The 19,064-nt window shown below is 40.7% G+C and overlaps 1 protein-coding gene across 1 annotated transcript; it reads right to left on the reverse strand.

Moving 5' to 3' along the window:
* Positions 1-1,517: 1,517 nt before the first annotated feature.
* On the reverse strand, positions 1,518-16,052 carry LOC110500670 (phospholipid scramblase 2). Its single transcript, XM_021578160.3, has 8 exons — positions 15,848-16,052; positions 10,733-10,812; positions 8,273-8,637; positions 8,073-8,115; positions 7,737-7,957; positions 5,185-5,346; positions 4,816-4,977; positions 1,518-4,659 (listed from the first exon to the last, which is right to left on the reverse strand). Exons 2-8 carry the CDS (start codon positions 10,743-10,745, stop codon positions 4,600-4,602), a joined length of 1,026 nt encoding a protein of 341 aa, XP_021433835.1. The 5' UTR covers positions 10,746-10,812; positions 15,848-16,052; the 3' UTR covers positions 1,518-4,599.
* Positions 16,053-19,064: the final 3,012 nt, after the last annotated feature.

Consider the following 19,064-nt stretch of genomic DNA (forward strand, 5'->3'; position numbering starts at 1 on the left):
TCGGAGCTGCTGGGCAGGTCTGTCTCACTGTCTATGCTATTGGATAGAGAGCAATCACCACAGCTGTTCACCTCATGTTAGTGGGCAAATGAACATCATCAAATTCCAACCCATTTACCTCTTGTGATGCACAGATGTTCCAAACTCAGTTTTAGACGAGACTTGACTTTATGACCAAAATAATAATATTTACACTTTGTAGTCAATTTTGGCACTAGAATAACCTGATTCATATGGATGCTGTTTTCAAAGGTATTCCTTGCTTCTTAAAGGCAGTCACTCTTTAAAGTAGTCCATTTATTTCTATGTGTCAATTTTAGAGCTACAGACAGATGTGCAACTTGTATGAAGAAGGCACTGACTGGCTCATGGCTTGTCTCCCTGCCTTTCAACCAAGAGGTTTTGGGTTCAAACCTCACCTTTTGCTTTAGTCAATGTTTCTGCAATTGTTGATGTCTCACACATGAAAATGAGTACAATTTATGTGGAGGCAGTAGCTCTGGGGTTTGGTCCCTCGCTTGTAACCTAAAAAGGTTATTGGTTCAATCTTATCTCTTCTGCAACTGTTGATGTCAAACATAGAAATGTCAAATCAAAAATGTTAAGGAGTCTGTAGCTCCCTGCCTTCCATCCAAGAGGTTATGGGTTTGATCCTTGTCCTTTATAGACTACTGCAATTGTCAAATTTACAAAGAAAAGTTTAAGATGTGTGAAGGAGTCTGTTGGCTCTGGTGTAAGGACCTCGACCCGTAAGCATGGGGCTGTAGGTTCGAACCCGGCACTGGAGCAAGGCTATGTGGACAACATGGACTCCTGGTCAGTGAGCCATGGCTACAAAGATGGCTGAAGGGTACAACAAGTAGGGGGGGGGGTTAAATCCTGGGGTTTCTCCCATGCAATTCCAAAGCAGTGGTTATCGGGGATCCCCCATTAGTCTTCCAGCCCCCGCAAAGCCCCCAGCCCCCTCAACTCAAGTGCCGAGCCTGGGATCTAACCCACATCAGGATTCAGAGGCAAGCTCCTTACACCTGTGCCACCTATTCCTTCACACATTTCTTCCTGGTCAGAAGCAGAACACACAACTTCCTTGATGAAAGGTGAAACACCAGAGCCAGGCTTTTGTCAACAATGCTGAGATGGCATTCAAGGTTTAATGCTGTAGATGTCGACTCTGGAAACTACCTCTAAATGTCAAGTGAACTCCTACTCGGTTGGGATTGAATCCCACCCCAACTTTGAAATTAGCTGAAGTTGGACATTAACTGAAGTTTGACAAATATTGCATGTCCTTTCCTCCTGTTCTCAAAAAAAACAACACGAGAACCAGAGGCTTCAAGGAGAGCAAAATATTTCCTGCTAATGGTTCCAGAAGGTGAGAACAGGACAAAAAAACAAGGAAAGGCTGAGGTGGAGGTTTAATTAGTTGCAGTATACTGTAAATCCTCCAGGTGGAGATTGCTTGCATGAAAGTAACCAATCTCCCAATCACATTAGTGTCTGCCTCAGAACAAGATTGGTTTTCTTAATCAATTTGCCATTTATTTTGACAAACAATGGAGTGAGGGTTTTTTGTATGTAAAAAAAACAATAAACATAACATTTGGAAAAGTTTCCCAGGAAAATGTTCAGAAACAAAAATGGTACAAAACATCTCCACTTGCCCCAAAGCATTTAAATGTTTGACATATTTGCCTAATGCACACCCCAAGCACTATCCACAAACAATGCAGCCTCTAGACATCCGGGTTGCCTCCCACGATTTTCAAATGTTCACCTCAACACGTCTGTACGTAAAACGCCAATTTGACATAGAACTACATCACTTCATATTTCACTACCCTATCCACTTGAATAAAATACAAAATAATAGCTAGCAAGATGGAGATCACAGAGGTTATTTTTAAGGATTGCATTTTACAATCATTAAACGTAGAAAATGCACTAGAAACACACCCATTGGCTATTTCCTTGATAGGGGTCATGCTTACACAAACAGAACATTAAGCTATCGCATACAGAGCACAGTAATGGCAATAATACAATCTCACATTTTATAAAGTATAGCCTATATTAAATTGAAACACAGCAATATGACACTATTTCAATGCTTCATGATAGTGGCTTTGGAGAAGTCATCGACAGATACTTGTGTCCAAAATAGCTCCCTACTCCCAATTTAGCCCAAAGTAGTACATTACAATAGGGAAACAATTTGGACATTTTGACAGTGAAGATAGTTGGGATGTGAAAAGGCACTTTTGTGAACCACAGCCCCACCCCATTGAGGGACACGATATCCATTTAGACCATAGAGACTGATAGAGGACTCTTCTTTGCATCTGCCCCATTCTGGCATTTGTGATATGGCATCTGTGAGCGCATGGGCATCTCCATTAAAGAGTCTTGGAGGTGTGTTTCCTGACCGATTCAGTATTTCGCAAGTAAAATATGATACGTGTCGTCTTACTTTAAGTCAGAGCTGCTGGACAGGTCTGTCTCACTGTCTATGCTTATTGGATAGAGAGCAATCAATGAAGCTGTTCACCCCATGTTAGTGGGCAAATGGACATCATCAAATCCCAACATTCATTTACCCGTTGTTCCTGACTTTATCACCAAAATAATCCTATTTACACTTTGTAGTCAATTTTGGCACTAGAATAACTTACTCATATGGATGCTGTTTTCAAAGGTATTCCTTGCTTCTTAAAAAGGCAGTCACTCTTTAAAGCAATCAAATGTCTGTCTACTCCTTCTATGAGTTGGTAAACAAACTGAAAGGGTACTGCAACCTGGAATGTGTTTAAACAGGTATAAAGCCAATATTTGCAATTTACTGTCACCTGCAGCTGTGGAATGTTTTCTCACGAGTATAATTAACTGGCTGATCCCTCCTGATGACCCAGATGGAATTATGTGATCCTTCCTTAACCCATAGGAAGTCCCACCCCATTAACTACTTCAACTGGTGAAAGTCAGTGGCACTGCCTATGCTAAAACAGGCTTTGGGGCACAAGAGTCCTCTATCCATCTCTATGGTAACTTGAGACACACCCATAAGTGAAATAAAGGTTAAAGACTTAACGCTTTGTTCCAATGCTTTGTTCCAAGGACGACTGCTCTTCGCAACATTTGCGCCACAGTTCCACTGATCTGTTAATATACTCCTCCCAATCACATGGTAACGTACCAATGTCCATACTAGAATACTACTTATAATGAATTAATGTATTGGCCATGCATTTTAAGTAGTATGCAAGTGAACATTGAAACAGACATTCAAATCTGTTAAACAACCATTAAGGATCTATGCCGGGTGAGTACAGTATACTTCAACACAATTGGTAAGGCATCATCTCACTAATATAATAGCATGGTTACACAGGAAAGTAAAGCGTTTCCCTGACTCTTATTTTCCAGGCTGTTAAGAAGCTAACCGCCTGACCTCAATGTTCAGTAATGTTCTCTCCCACCCACTATTTCCTTCTAACTACCCACATCTCTTTTTCCGGTTTCCCCCTCTCACCACGCCCTCTTCCTTTCAGTTTCTACTGGCACAGATTTCATCTCTAGAGACGAAAAAGGAGTGACAGTCTCCATAGCAACAGAAAAGATCATGCACACCGCAAACAGTGCACAAAGTCAGGGAGACAAGCCAAGAGAAAAGAGGCAGGGAAAGAGGAGCCTCGTTGACCCCTACTGCATGTGCTATAGCCAACTCTTGTGTGGCATGACAACATAGTTACACATACTGTATGAGACAAGGCTAGAGAAAGAGCACTTTAGAATACATAGCTGCAGATATGTTTATCTCATTTTCCTACACATTTAGCGCAAGCATTCCTAGTCAAAATGAGCCTTCTCCCACTACTGGTAGTGTCCCAGTCTTTCAAACGACTAGTTTTCACCATAGCGCATAAGTATACTTTGTATGGTTATGTGCATGATCGTCTTACAAAATATGATACAGGAGCTAATAACACCATAGCTGGTATAGTTACTATAGTATTGTCCATGCAAATTCTACAATCTGTTTAGAAGTACTACACTAAATCATGAAATTACCTAGATCACTACAGTAATACATTTGATGGCTGCTTCAAGTTTAGAAAGATGGACATGTATTAACATATATATTTGGTTTATGAATGACATGTTGATGCTAAATATATCAATGCAAAACAGAAATCGCAAAATGTAGAGTAATATTTCTACTTAAACATTATGGTATTCAGGTGGTTATCTTAAGCATGTCAATTTAGGTTGATATAAAAAACTGGTACTTTTCCATCTATACTGAAACCCACACATATAGATAACAAAGAGAGAGAAAAAAAAAACTTCCTGATTCTTACATTTGGACGGATAGAAACAGTCCAGAAAGGCAATTTTGACGCAAAGGAAAGCTCATCGTCAGATAAGGTCTCATGCTGTTTCACACAAAGAGTTCTGGGACTGGCATGGAATGACAGCTTCATCTAAGCTTTGGAATAAGGAAGGAGTTTCATCCGGAATCTGAAAAAAAGTGGGTTCCGAACAGGAACTGAAAAACAGAGTGCATTGAATCAAGCGCTCGGTCTTTCCCTCCTTTTTCCTTTGTTACGAGAAGACTGTGTTGCGCTGGTTCATGTCGCCAACCTTCTCGAAGAACATGAAATCCTATGAAGCGAAATAGAGGAAAGAAAATGTCAACGAAATTTCCTCCAACAACTGCACATCTTATTAGCTCAGTGATAGGCCTTACTCATCAAGTTCTGTGATTAGAAAAATCTACATTTGAATCGAATATATCTTTATTTAAACAGGTGGACTCACAATGAGGAAGCAGGCGCCCATGAGCACGGCCTTCATCTTGACGTCCATGTCCAGGGGGAACTGGATGCCAAAGTTGTCTGTGTCAGTGAAGACCTCCTTTAGCAGGCCACTCCACTGCTTACTGATGCGGCCGATGGGCTTGCCTCCATCTTTCCCCGTCAGCTAAAGGATTAGATGGGTGTAGACTTTAATACGATACTAATTTTTCCACCTTGCCTGATAAGCAACAATCTTTTCTGGTCTACAAGAGATGTCAAGGTGGATTTATATTTGGTGGAGAAAAATAGTCAACCCGATGGAAGCTTAACTCCCAAGTGCCTCCATTGGATGACATGAAGTGGTTTAACCCCCAGGTTTATGACCCCTCACCTCAAAGTTGACATCCCCGCAGCAGTTGCAGGCGAAGCAGGGTCCCTCCAGCTTCATCACGGTCTCCTTGTTGGCACCCTTGATGGAGAACTTGGGCACACAGGGGTTCCAGTCCTGGGACACATAGCCTATGGTAGTGCCAGGCGGGGCTTGGACCTCGAGCTGAGGGACACACGCATCGAAAACTAAAGATATTTGAACGTGCTTAAAAATACTTTTTATTTAAAAATAAAAATACAATTATTTTTAAAAAACAACAAAAATCAGGCTTCGGTCCTTACATTGTGGCTTGAAATAGCAGGTGCTTTGGTTACTGCAAAGATTGCATCGACATGAAATATGGCACTGATTTGAGAAGTGCATTGGTGTATTCTATGGGCTTAGCAACCATTGCAAAGACAAAGGTACCATGCTTCACATGGTAACAAGCTGTCTCCATAGATGCTGAATTAAAGTGTGAAATTGCAGTCAGAAGGGACGTTGACATCTCATAGGAATGTACTGTAGTTAGCGTGCCAGCAATGGGATTCAACAGAGAGCTTAAAAGATGAAGTGATGGCACCAGATCAAGACAGTCAGAGGGTTTGGACTGACAAAGGACCATTCAGTGTCATTCATGAGTCTTTACAAAGCACAGGGACTGGGGAGACGTTAGGACAATCCAAAATGGCTTCCAGTCCAATAGTTTGCATGCTTTTATTACCACTTTTTTTTAGCAAAGTTGTATGTACAATGCTAACCTGAAGGTAAATAAACCAATATATTAAGACTCAACATAATGATTATTTTTTGTGTGTGTGTGTGTGTGTGTGTGTATATACACGCACACACAGAGGGAAAAAACGTATTTGATCCCCTGCTGATTTTGTACATTTGCCCACTGACAAAGTGATTAGTCTATAATTTTAATGGTAGGTTTATTTGAACAGTGAGAGATAGAACAGCAAAAAAACACATGTCAAAAATGTTATAAATTGATTTGGATTTTAATGAGGGAAATAAGTATTTGACCCCCTCTCAATCAGAAAGATTTCTGGCTCCCAGGTGTCTTTTATACGGGTAACGAGCTGAGATTAGGAGCACACTCTTAAAGGGAGTATAAACTCTTAAAGGGAGTATAAACTCTTAAAGGGAGTATAAACTCTTAAAGGGAGTATAAACTCTTAAAGGGAGTATATACCTGTAAAAGACCACAGAAGCAACCAATCAAATTCCAAACTCTCCACCATGGCCAAGACCAAAGAGCTCTCCAAGGATGTCAGGGACAAGATTGTAGACCTACACAAGGCTGGAATGGGCTACAAAACCATCGCCAAGCAGCTTGGTGAGAAGGTGACAACCGTTGGTGAGATTATTCGCAAATGGAAAAAACACAAAAGAACTGTCAATCTCCCTCGGCCTGGGACTCCATGCAAGATCTCACCTCGTGGAGTTGCAATGATCATGAGAACGGTGAGGAATCAGCCCAGAACTACACGGGAGGATCTTGTCAATGATCTCAAGGCAGCTGGGACCATAGTCACCAAGAAAACAATTGGTAACACACTACGCCGTGAAGGACTGAAATCCTGCAGCGCCCGCAAGGTCCCCCGGCTCAAGAAAGCACATATACATGCCCGTCTGAAGTTTTCCAATGAACATCTGAATGATTCAGAGGACAACTGGGTGAAAGTGTTGTGGTCAAATGAGACAAATGGAGCTCTTTGGCATCAACTCAACTCAACTCACCGTGTTTGGAGGAGGAGGAATGCTGCCTATGACCCCAAGAACACCATTAAACATGGAGGTGGAAACATTATGCTTTGGGGGTGTTTTTCTGCTAAGGGAACAGGACATCTTCACCGTATCAGACAGGGCCATGTACCATCAAATCTTGGGTGAGAACCTTCCCTCAGCCAGGACATTGATAATGGGTCGTGGATGGGTATTCCAGCATGACAATGACCCAACACACGGCCAAGGCATAAAAGGAGTGGCTCAAGAAGAAGCACATTAAAGTCCTGGAGTGGCCTAGCCAGTCTCCAGACCTTAATCCCATAAATCTATGGAGGGAGCTGAAGGTTCGAGTTCCCAAACGTCAGCCTCGAAACCTTAATGACTTGGAGAAGATCTGCAAAAAGGAGTGGGACAAAATCCCTCCTGAGATGTGTGCAAACCTGTTGGCCAACTACAAGAAAAGTCTGACCTCTGAATGCCAACAAGGGTTTTGCCACCAAGTACTAAGTAATGTTTTGCAGAGGGGTCAAATACTTATTTCCCTAATTAAAATGCCAATCAATTTATAAAATTTTTGACATGCGTTTTTCTGGATTCTTTTGTTGTTATTCTGTCTCACATTGTTCAATTAAACCTACCATTAAAATTATAGACTGATAATTTCTTTGTCAGTGTGCAAACGTACAAAATCAGCAAGGGATCAAATACTTTTTCCCCTCACTGTATATGTATATATATATATTTTTTTTTTTTTTAAATTTCTCTCCCCCATGGTTGGGGTCCTGTTTATATAGTCAAAGTACTGTAATGTGTCAGTGTTCAGCACGCCAACATACCTCCTGCAGGCAGCAGGGGCACCAGCAAGAGGCACAGCGGAAGGGTCGTATGAGGCGGATGACCTCACGGTCCATGTTGTCCTTGATCTTCATGTCGAAGCTGCGCAGGGCGCCGCAGCAGTTGCGCGTGCAGCAGTCGTTCTTCTCTTTGGCCTTGTAGATCTTCTGACCCAGGCTGTTCTTGATCTCGTACTGGTTGTTGGTCTCAAAGCCGATGAACGCTGAGGAGAGGAAAACAGAGGGAGAAGTGGGGAGGGGGATGGTGAGAGAGGCGAGTTTAAAATGAACACAGTTTGTCCTGATCTCTCTATACTAAGAGAAGACTAGCAAGCTCACCTTCCAGCAACTCCACTTTTTGGTGTATAAGGATCTGGTCAATCTGAAACATGGGAAACACAGAAGAGAGAGAGCGATAGATATGGAAAGAGAGAATGGAAGAAAACAAACCCCAGCATGTACACTGTGACAACAGATGATGTTGGTGAAATCAGTGGATTTGACAACCTGTTATGTCACTACTCCCCAGCCTAACCTACCTGTGTTAGGTACTCCAGACCAGGTGGAACGCCGACTGGCACAACTCCTGCAGGGGCTGGGGAGATGGCTGCATGAGGCCCTGAGTTAGGAGCACCGTATTCGGGCCCGGGCATGGGACCACCATAGCCTGGGCTAGGACCCATCTGAGGTGCACCATATTCAGGCATGGGCATAGGACCTGGGCCCTGGCCTACTGGTCCAGGCTGGTACATAACTGGGTGGCCTGGCTGGGGTTGTTGGTGGTTGTAGCCCATATGGAAGCCAACCGGTGGTGGAGCTTGGTTAGGGTCACCATACCCCACCTGAGGAACAGGGTAAGGGGTCATGGAGTAACTTCCAGGACCTTGGTGAGGGGATGGGTAACCTATAGGAGGAAATACAAATATTTTCATGTTGACAATATATTCATATAAATAAAAAGCTAAACATGAATGTGGAGTTATAGACGCAAGTATGTGGGGTGAGAGAACTGGTGGCTCATGAAGTGCATTGGAGATTCTACATAAAATAAATGACTCTTTTGCTTAACAAAAGTGGGCCGTATTGTTAGACACAAAATGGATTCCCAACACCACACCCGCTTCAATGGAAAACTGCAAGGAACAAAAGTATTGTATCCAGCAAACTCAGTCGCCACATGATTATCCCAATAATCGTCACACACAGTTCACATCAACACAGTCAGCCTTTTATACGCCAAGCTCTGGTTTCAAATTCTTATCTCGAATACTTTGAAATAACATTATACAAATCCTGGGGGGGGGTGGGGTATTACACTATGGTGCAACAGGAAAATTAGGGATTTGTTGCCAAGAATCAGCAGTAGGCCTGCTCTCCTCCTGCTCAGAATCTAATTCCAGTAAAAGCATCTCTAGCACTGCTTACTATTCTCATCAGGCAGTGGCTGGACTGCTATACAGACAAGACATTCAGTATGGCTACAGGAAAATAACACATTGAAATCTGTCTGACTGCAATGGTGGGAAGTAAAACTGTAATCATAAATATAACCCATGCAAAAAGTGTTAAAAACACCATCAAAAACAGTCCTGTCGGAGCAAGCTTTCAGCCACCATGTCGGTCAGATAAAACCGGTTTCTGGTTTGTAAAGTTAAGAAAAACAGTTGCTTGTTAAGGTGTATAACTAATGTACTAAAGTAGTTTGTTTATAATATCTAGAAGAAATGTTTGACAGTTACGAGAACAGTTCCTGCCCATCAGTGGTTTCATAAATACACACCACGTCTGTGTTGACACCTCAGTGAACCAACATCCATGTGTTTATGGGTTGGTGTGAACTGCTGCCCACACCCACCCAGACACAGTGGAAGGAGGTATATTTGTTTTTATATACCTCTCTCAACACAACTTTTGTATTACCTCAAGGTTCATGAACACTATACTGTCATTAGAGCATTAGGAGATGTAAAAATCTAATTGAAATCTGACTGGGCATGTTAAAAGCAGACTATTACAGACAAGCGTATTTCCTTATTTACGATCAAACTCACCACACATAAGTTAACCTCAGTTCCCAGGCCAAAAATGTCTGTCTGTTAGCAGGCCAGTACCCTGACTCAACAGTGGTTAAACAAGTTATTGAGGGACGGTCAGGGTAAAGACAAACAAAGGCTCCTAACATGAGTCCCTAATGTATTTTGCTAGTCATTTGACTGGTAAATGGAAGAACGCAGCCAGTCAGACAGTAATGGAGTGTCTTGTTTCCTGGCTGCAACCTGGTAGGAGAAGCCCTCTTAAAAAGTAGTGCCTGTGACAAATATCTCCCTTTATAGGAAGACATCATTTGGGGGTTGTATGAATCACAGTGCAGGTGTCATTTTACATTGAATTGGCCTTTTTTAACCAGCATCTGAAAAATAAAAGATGTGAGCAGAGCAACCCACTGAATAGTATACCAATCACTACCTCCAAGGAAGGAACACAGACCAAGTTAACTAGCTTTTTACTGAGAAATTTCCCCCAGATTACAGACACACCTACAACAAGAATGGGAAGGTCCATAGCATAGATGTTAGCACGTTTTCCTTTTGTAAACAACCGAATGGAAAAATACAAAATGGGAATATTTTCGGGGCATGCAAAGAACATTAGTCATTACGTATTTAAAATGTATCAACATTTTAATTTATTAAAGACATGTGTGGGGGGGGGGGATTCTTTGAAAGTGTGACCCATTTCAAACATCCTCTCTATTTGAACACTTTTGGGGAGGATAAGGTTTCAGTGGCGGGCTCGAGGAATGTGGAGTAGGTGAAGTTATCCATTTATTCAGGAGACAAACAAACAAAAGTCACACTCACGAGTTAGTGGTGGCAAACAGAATCACATTAACAATATGAACACATGCAAAAAGATATGCAAAGACGCAATTTATGAGGACATCACAACAACCCAGTATAATATCTAAAGCAACAGAGACGTAGAGAAGAAAACATTACCTGGGGCTGACATGATGACTTAGTTACTGGACGCAAAGGGGAAAGCAGGCAGACTTCTCTGTTGTCCACTACCAGGATCGCTATGAGACAAAGAGAAAATGAGGGGGGGTGAATGACACTAAAACATGTCCACTGTTCTAGACAAACTATTCACAACAAGGCCACTATTAAAAAAGGGAACTTTCTCCTCTAATATTCTCGAACATAGAATCCTAAACATACATAAGTGAATTTGTCACAATGTTCAAAAAGCATGTGGTTGGGCAACATGGTTGATGATACACAGTACACACACACACTAAGTCTTTCTTTGAGGCTTCAAGGTGTATAGGGGATATCAGCAGAGGCTGGTGGGAGGAGCAATAAGAGGACGGACTCATTGTAATGGCTGGAATGGTATCAAACATGGAAACCACATTTGACTATGTTCCATTTATTCCATTCCAGCCATTGGAATGAGCCTGTCCTCCTATTGCTCCTCCCATCAAGTCTCCACTGGAGGATAGGTGTGATGAGTCAGAGATCAACCATTTTCTACTGTGCATTTTCGATCGGGTTCAAATCTGGGCCACTCAAGGACACAGAGCTTTGTCCCGAAGCCACTCCTGCGTTCTCTTGGCTGTGTGCTTAGGGTCGTTGTCCTGTTTGAAGGTGAACTGTCTGGAACAGGTTTTGATTAAGGATCTGTACTTCACTCCATTCATCTTTCCCCTCAATCCTGACTAAACTCCCAGTCCCTGCTGCTGAAAAAACATCCCCACAGCATGATGCTGCCATCACCATGCTTCACCGTAGGGATGTTGCCAGGTTTCCTCATGATGTGACACTTGGCATTCAGGCCAGAGTTCAATCTTGGTTTCATCAGACCAGAGAATCTTGTTTCTCAGGTCAGTGTCCTTCAGGAGCTATTTGGCGGATTGGTGGAGTGCTGCAGAGATGGTTGTCCTTCTGGAAGGTTCTCACATCTCCATAGAGAAACTCTAGAGCTGTGGCAGAGTGCCCATCGGGTTCTTGGTCACGTCACTGATAAAGGCCCTTCTCCCCCGATCTCTCAGTTCGGCCAGCTCTAGGAAGAGAGTCTTGGTGGTTCCAAACTTCTTCCATTTAAGAATGGAGGCCACTGTTCTTGGGTAGCCTTCCCCAAATCTGTGCCTCGACCTAATCCTGTCTCAGAGCTCTACGGACAATTCCGTCGACCTCATGGCTTGATTTTTGCTCTGACATGCACTGCCAACTGTGGGACCTTATATAGACAGTTGTGTGCCTTTCCAAATCATGTCCAATCAATTAAATTTACCACAGGTGGACTCCAATCAAGTTGTAGAAACTTCAAGGATGATCAATGGAAACAGGACGCACCGGAGCTCAATTGAGTCTCATAGCAAAGGGTCTGAATACTGTTTTCACTTTCTCATTATGGGGTATTGTTTGTAGATTGAGGGGGAAAAAAATGTAATTTAATCCATTTTAGAGTAAGGCTTTAACATAAAATGTGAAAAAAGCGATGGGGTCTAGATACTTTCTGAATGCAAAAACATGGTAGATTTGGAAAGGTGACATCTGGGAGATGAGGAAATGATCAGAAGATAGGATATACAATTCAGAACACACAAGATCAAGTACACACTAACATTTATTTTGAAAGTCATCTTTCATTGACAAGCTATAAGTGAATTATTGATGACTAGCGCTGGAAACGCATCAGATGGCTTCCACAACATGTGAACAATATTTTAAAAAATGGGATTGATAGACCTAAACTAGAAATGGGCAGATGTTTTAGTAAGTGGTGTCAGGTGAGGTCATGGGACATTTCCAAGTCTCCCAAAACCTCTCCAAAGTGGCATATGTCTGTAAATTAGACAATCCCAGTGCTATTACATATTTGCAATCCCTGGTTTAAATAATGCAAAAACAAAGTGTTGGAGAAAAAAGTAAAAGTGCAATATGTGCCATGTAAAAAAGCTAACGCTTAAGTTCCTTGCTCAGAACATGAGAACATATGAAAGCTGGTGGTTCCTTTTAACATGAATCTTCAATATTCCCAGGTAAGAAGTTTTAGGTTGTAGTTATTATAGGACTATTTCTCTCTATACCATTTGTATTTCATATACCTTTGACTATTGGATGTTCTAATAGGTACTTTAGTATTGCCAGCCTAATCTCGGGAGTTGATAGTGCTGTTTGAATGAATGCTTACGAGCCTGCTGCTGCCTACCACGGCTCAGTCAGACTGCTCTATCAAATCATAGACTTAATTATAATAACACAGAAATACGAGCCTTAGGTCATTAATATGGTCAAATCCGGAAACTATCATTTCAAAAACAAAACATTCATTCTTTCAGTGAAATACGGAACCATTACGTATTTTATCTAACGGGTGGCATCCATAAGTCTAAATATTGCACAACCTTCAATGTTATGTCATAATTCTGGCAAATTAGTTCGCAACAAGCCAGGCGGCCCAAACTGCTGCATATACCCTGGCTCTACTTGCACAGAACTCAAGAGAAGTGACACAATTTCCCTAGTTAAAAGACATTCATGTTAGCAGGCAATATTAACTAAATATGCAGGTTTAAAAATATATGCTTGTGTATTGATTTTAAGAAAGGCATTGATGTTTATGGTTAGGTACACATTGGTGCAACGACAGTGCTTTTTTCACGAATGCGCTTGTTAAATCACCAGTTTGGCGAAGTAGGCTGTGATTCAATGATAAATGAACAGGCACCGCATTGATTATATGCAAAGCAGGACAAGCTAGATAAACTAGTAATATCATCAACCATGTGTTGTTAGTGATTATGTTAAAATGTATTTTTTTTTTTTTATAAGATACGTTTAATGCTAGCTAGCACCTTACCTTGGCTCCTTGCTGCACTCGCATAACAGGTAGACAACCTGCCACGCAGTCTCCTCGTGGAGTGCAGTGTAATCGGTGTCCAAAAATGCCGATTACCGATTGTTATGAACAATTTAATTAGGGCCATTTCAAGTTGTCGCCCTCTATTACATAGGTATTCCTCTTGTCCAGATGGGCAGACAGGGGATATAGAGCGTAAGCAGGCAACATCATATGTTTGATGCACAAAGACAATCTATGCTTCCATTAAGTCATGCATCAGATATCATTGGCAATAGGCTAGATTTGTTCATATGTAACGCCCCCATGTAGCTATAGCGCAAAGACCGACCGGATCTAAGCTTACCTTGTCAAATGTTAGCTGAAAACGTTGTGTAAAATAAACATTTTGACTCCCGGGGCTGATTATCAATAATGGTCGGTCACAGGCAGACAAATAAGATATACTCATGATCGGTGGAGTCCCGGCTTTCAGTGTATATCAACATATTCCGTGTTTATTTTGTTTGTGCGTCACAACGGTAAACAGAATGTAGGTAGCAGCAATCTTGAAATGAGGTCATCGGCTTGGCCTGGCCTTATAAAGTCGTTTGCCCATATATGGTAGTAAGTCATACCAAAGATTTGAAGGCACAAGTCAATAGCCAACCATGCTTTTGCAGATGGGGGCTACCGTTCTCAGCCCAGACTGAATTGAATGAACACAAATAATAAAAAAATATGGGGACTTGACATTTAAGAGGTTTAAATTACCACGTTTGCTGTGCTAAACTATATAGATACGAATATTGGCCTGTTGGAAGCTACAACTCGCTACTACTAGATTGCACAGTTCCGGCTTGGTCTGAGGTGTGTTCAGTTCACTAGAACGTTTGCTACGTTGCGGAAAAGTTTGTACTGACCGACGCGTTGTTTCCAGACTTGAGGTATATTTGCCCCCGTTCGGTGGAAGTGGCAAGGTGTGGATTGAAGCAATGAGTGACGAGCATAAAAGCAGAGTGGCCATGCTGACAGCGTTCCCCCAGGGGGCTGTATCTCTTTTAAATTCCTCTGTGGTTGATGTGAGTAGCATAGATTTACATTAAAATATATTCATTGGCAATATTAACATCAAAGAAAATGTAGTAATAAACGGATTAGGAATATTGTTTGTGATACAATTCCCTCAGCAAGATTATTTTGGTCAAATATCTTGGTGATATACAATGCGGGAATGCATGGAAAACTGCTAACAAATATTGTATCAGTAACAAAGTAAAGGAAGTTTAATTTAATGTTACATAGAATTTATCATGTGAAACATGTTTTGGAAAGATTCAAGCTGAATATAACTGATTTCTGTGGAATGGAGAAGGAGACCATTTTGCCTTTGTTTTTTGCCTGTATTTATAGTAGAATGTTTTGGATTGACATACAGAATTTTGTTACAAAAAAAATAGAACCGGTTGTACTACAATGGTTTTGATATGATTTATTTCAGAAATTGACATAGCATATTTAATTCAACTGCTAATAATACTAGGTAAATTTCATATTCACAAATGCAAATGGTCTAATTCAAAACCTAACTTTTCACTTTATAAATGAGTAAACAATGGCACCACTAACTAAAAAGAAAAACAAAGGCAATTAAAACTTGTATTAGTAATGAATATGATTTGTTTGTTTAGGATTCCTGGCAATGTAACTAGTTTGTATGCATGTGACTATACCTCTTTTGCTTTTAGATATTAGTTTATATATTTTTAAAAAACAATTTAAAGAGCGTTCCCCAATCCCTCCCCGTTGTTCAACTGGTTATTCAGTACAGCATCGTTTCCTTGAACGTTCCACAATGTAAAAACGTACTGAATCCACCCCTGATTTTTCGCTAGACAAACTGCGCAATGTGCGTATTGAGCTCACAGAAAAAAAAGTCTTAAATGGAATTCAAGTAGTTGAATAGACGTTGGTCAATAAGTTGTTTTTAAAACTGAAATATAACAGACATTTTGATAAATCGCTCAGCACTACTTTCGATGGAACTTTGTGCTATTGTTGCTGCATGTTGATCGTTAGTATTGCTAATATGAACACTGTACAATGGGCTATATTTTCCATTGTTCAATACCTCCAGAAACACTGAAGAAAAGGCTGTAGCCTAATGTTTTCAATCATGTTGAACACCAAACAACTTTTCTAACCTTCGTGGTCCGTTGTCTTTACATTAGTGAAAGTAAGGGAGAGAGATTGCAGGAATGTCTTACCTTTCAGATGACCAAAAAGGCGATGTTTGGTGGCTCTTTCCCCGAAAAACTGAGGACAATTAGAATAGTAGGAAAATTCCTACTTGCTTGCCAATCTTGTTTGCTATCGGCTACATTCGTCTTCTTTTCGATACCCCGCCCCTTTAGGTGCTACCACAAGACCCATAATTGAAAGGAGACAACGTTTTGTGGTATTTCTTTCTGCAACGTTCGAGAACATTTTCGTACTAAACTTTTGTATTATTACTATTATTGCAATTCCATATTTTTTTTAATGAAAAATGCAAATATTTAATTAAAATCTATACATCCTTCTTAAAAAAATTTAACAAAACATCATAAACAGATAAACACATACAGGATTTTTACGTTCAAATAAATTTTAAAAGCTTAAGAGTATCAATTGATTTCAATACATTCTTATTCTTACAGAGTATTCATTGTGGCAAAGTAATTATTTAAGTATAATTTAGCATAGCCCTGGTTTGCGGAAAAAGGGGAGGAAAACATAGGCTAATGCTGCGTTCATAACCAAGTGGGAAGGTGTTAAGCTTTTTACCACATATGACTGAGAAAAATCCACTTCAATGTCCCTCAACTGGTAATTATAATATTGGGAAACGTGTCTATCATAACTGAGCTCCAACCTCTTGCTGACCTTCCAACCCACATGCTGCCCTTTGACGCACCTACTAATGAAATGACCTCGATAGCAGCATTTTGTATTTACTTTGCCACCATGGCCTTTTTGCCTTTACCTCCCTTATCTCACCTCATTTGCTCACATCGTATATAGACTTGTTTATACTGTATTATTGACTGCATGTTTGTTTTACTCCATGTGTAACTCTGTGTCGTTGTATGTGTCGAACTGCTTTGCTTTATCTTGGCCAGGTCGCAATTGTAAATGAGAACTTGTTCTCAACTTGCCTACCTGGTTAAATAAAGGTGAAATAAAAAATAAAAAAAATAAAAAAAATTAGCAACAAAACATTCTTTTTTAAAAGCTATCTATTTATATGATTTTTGAGAGCTAATTTGTTTACAAACATGATATCTTTACTTTTAGTTCATTATTGACGTAGCTCGTGGGTCATTAGCCAATCAGCATTTCTCAACAAGTTCAAAACGCTGAATGCATCCAATTGGTTTTGCGACTTCACAACTGGTAAATACCACTTCCCACTTGGTTATGAACGCAGCATAATACTTGTTAGAAACGACCCTGTAAACCACCCGACAATTTTCAGTAGACAAGAACATTTGTAAGGCGCACATACATCTAGATAACGAGCACTGTAAAGTGAAACATGACTACGTCATTAACATTTTCTCAACTTTGACAAAAAAGCAACATCCACAAGAGGGCGATGTCGACTCAATTATGGGCTAATAAATCTTCTACTGATCAGTTGAATAGAATTAGCCTGTAGGCCTATATTTGTCCCCCCAAGTTTTCTGTAGAATTTTCATTGTTGGACATAAAAAACTGTAAAACCACCAGGAAATCAACTCCAAGTGATTTTAATTTAGGAAATCTGGGCGGCAGGTAGCCTAGTGGTTAAGAGTGCTGGACCAGTAACCACTGGGCCAGTAACTGAACGCTTGCTGGTTTGAATCTCTGAGCCGACTAGGTGAAAAATCAGTCTGTGCTCTTGAGTAAGGCACTTAACCCTAATTGTTAATGTAAGTTGCTCTGGATAAGAACATCTGCTGAGTGACTAAAATGTATTTTCACGCATAATAGTGAGACGTGATCATATGAAAATGTGGGCAAGGTCAATTTTCAGTCTACAAATTATTTGAAATTATGTTCTGGCCCCCGACCATCCGCTCAAGAAGAAATCGTCCCGTGGCTGAATCTAGTTGATGATCCCTGCTATAGGCTATAGTTGTTGTGGATAGAACATGTTATCAAATCAAATACATTTTTATTTGTCACATGCTCCAAATACAACAGGTGTAGTAGACCTTACCGTGAAATGCTTACTTACAAGCCCTTAACCAACAATGCTGTTTTAAGAAAATAGAATTAAGAAAATATTTACTAAATAAACAAAAGTACTAACTAAAGTAACACAATAAAATAACAATAATGAGACTATATACAGGGGGTACCGATACTGAGTCAATGTGCGAGGGTACAGGTTAGTTGCGGTAATTTGTACATGTAGATAGGGGTAAAGTTACTATCCATAGATAATCAAACAGCTGGAGGCAGGGCTTTTCCTATTGAGCTCCATTTTTATGGAATGGTCCATGTGAGAGAGATGAAAGTACTTTGGTGTGAAAAGTGCAAATCAATCCCAGAACAACAGCAAAGGACCTTGTGAAGATTCTGGAGGAAACAGGTACAAAAGTATCTATATCCACAGTAAAACGAGTCCTATATCGACATAGCCTGAAAGGCCGCTCAGCAAGGAAGAAGCCACTGCTCCAAACTAGCCATAAATAATCCAGACTATGGTTTGCAACTGCATATGGGTCAAAGATTGTGTACTTTTTGGAGAAATGTCCTATGGTCTGATGAAACAAAAATAGAACTGTTTGGCCATAATGACCATCGTTATGTTCAGGGGAAAAAGGGGAACGCTTGCAAGCCGAAGAACACCATCCCAACCGTAAAGCAAGGGGGTGGCAGCAGCATGTTGTGGGGGTGTTTTGCAGCAGGAGGGACGGGTGCCCTTATGTGGATATATTGAAGCAACATCTCAAGACATCAGTCAGGAAGTTAAAGCTTGGACGCAAATAGGTCTTCCAAATGGACAATGACCCCAAGCATACTTCCAAAGTTGTGCCAAAATGGCTTAAGGACAACAAAGTCACGGTATTAGAGTGGCCATCCCAAAGCCCTGACCTCAATCCCATAGAAAATTAGTGGGCAGAACTGAAAAAGCGAGTGTGAGCAAGGAGGCCTACAAACCTGACTCAGTTACACGAGCTCTGTCAGGAAGAATGGGCCAAAATTCACCCAACTTATTGTGGGAATCTTGTGGAAGGCTACCCAAAACGTTTGACCCAAGTTAAACAATTTAAAGGCAATGCTACCAAATTAGAATTGAGTGTATGTAAACTTCTGACTCACTGGGAATGTGATGAAAGAAATAAAAGCTGAAATAAGTCATTCTCTCTACTGTTATTCTGACATTTCACATTCTTAAAATAAAGTGGTGATCCTAACTGACCTAAGACAGGGAATTTTTACTTGGATTAAATG

The sequence above is a fragment of the Oncorhynchus mykiss genome, chromosome 21 (assembly GCF_057628025.1).
Source record: "Oncorhynchus mykiss isolate SJ-2025 chromosome 21, ASM5762802v1, whole genome shotgun sequence".
Taxonomy (NCBI): Eukaryota; Metazoa; Chordata; class Actinopteri; order Salmoniformes; family Salmonidae; genus Oncorhynchus; species Oncorhynchus mykiss.

Excerpts from the sequence above, each read along its gene's own strand:
- LOC110500670 (XM_021578160.3), bottom strand. Across the intron at positions 8,116-8,272 it reads GTCTGGAGTACCTAACACAG|ATTGACCAGATCCTTATACA; the intron begins GTAGGTTAGGCT and ends CCCATGTTTCAG. Across the intron at positions 4,660-4,815 it reads TGGGCGCCTGCTTCCTCATT|GATTTCATGTTCTTCGAGAA; the intron begins GTGAGTCCACCT and ends TTCGCTTCATAG.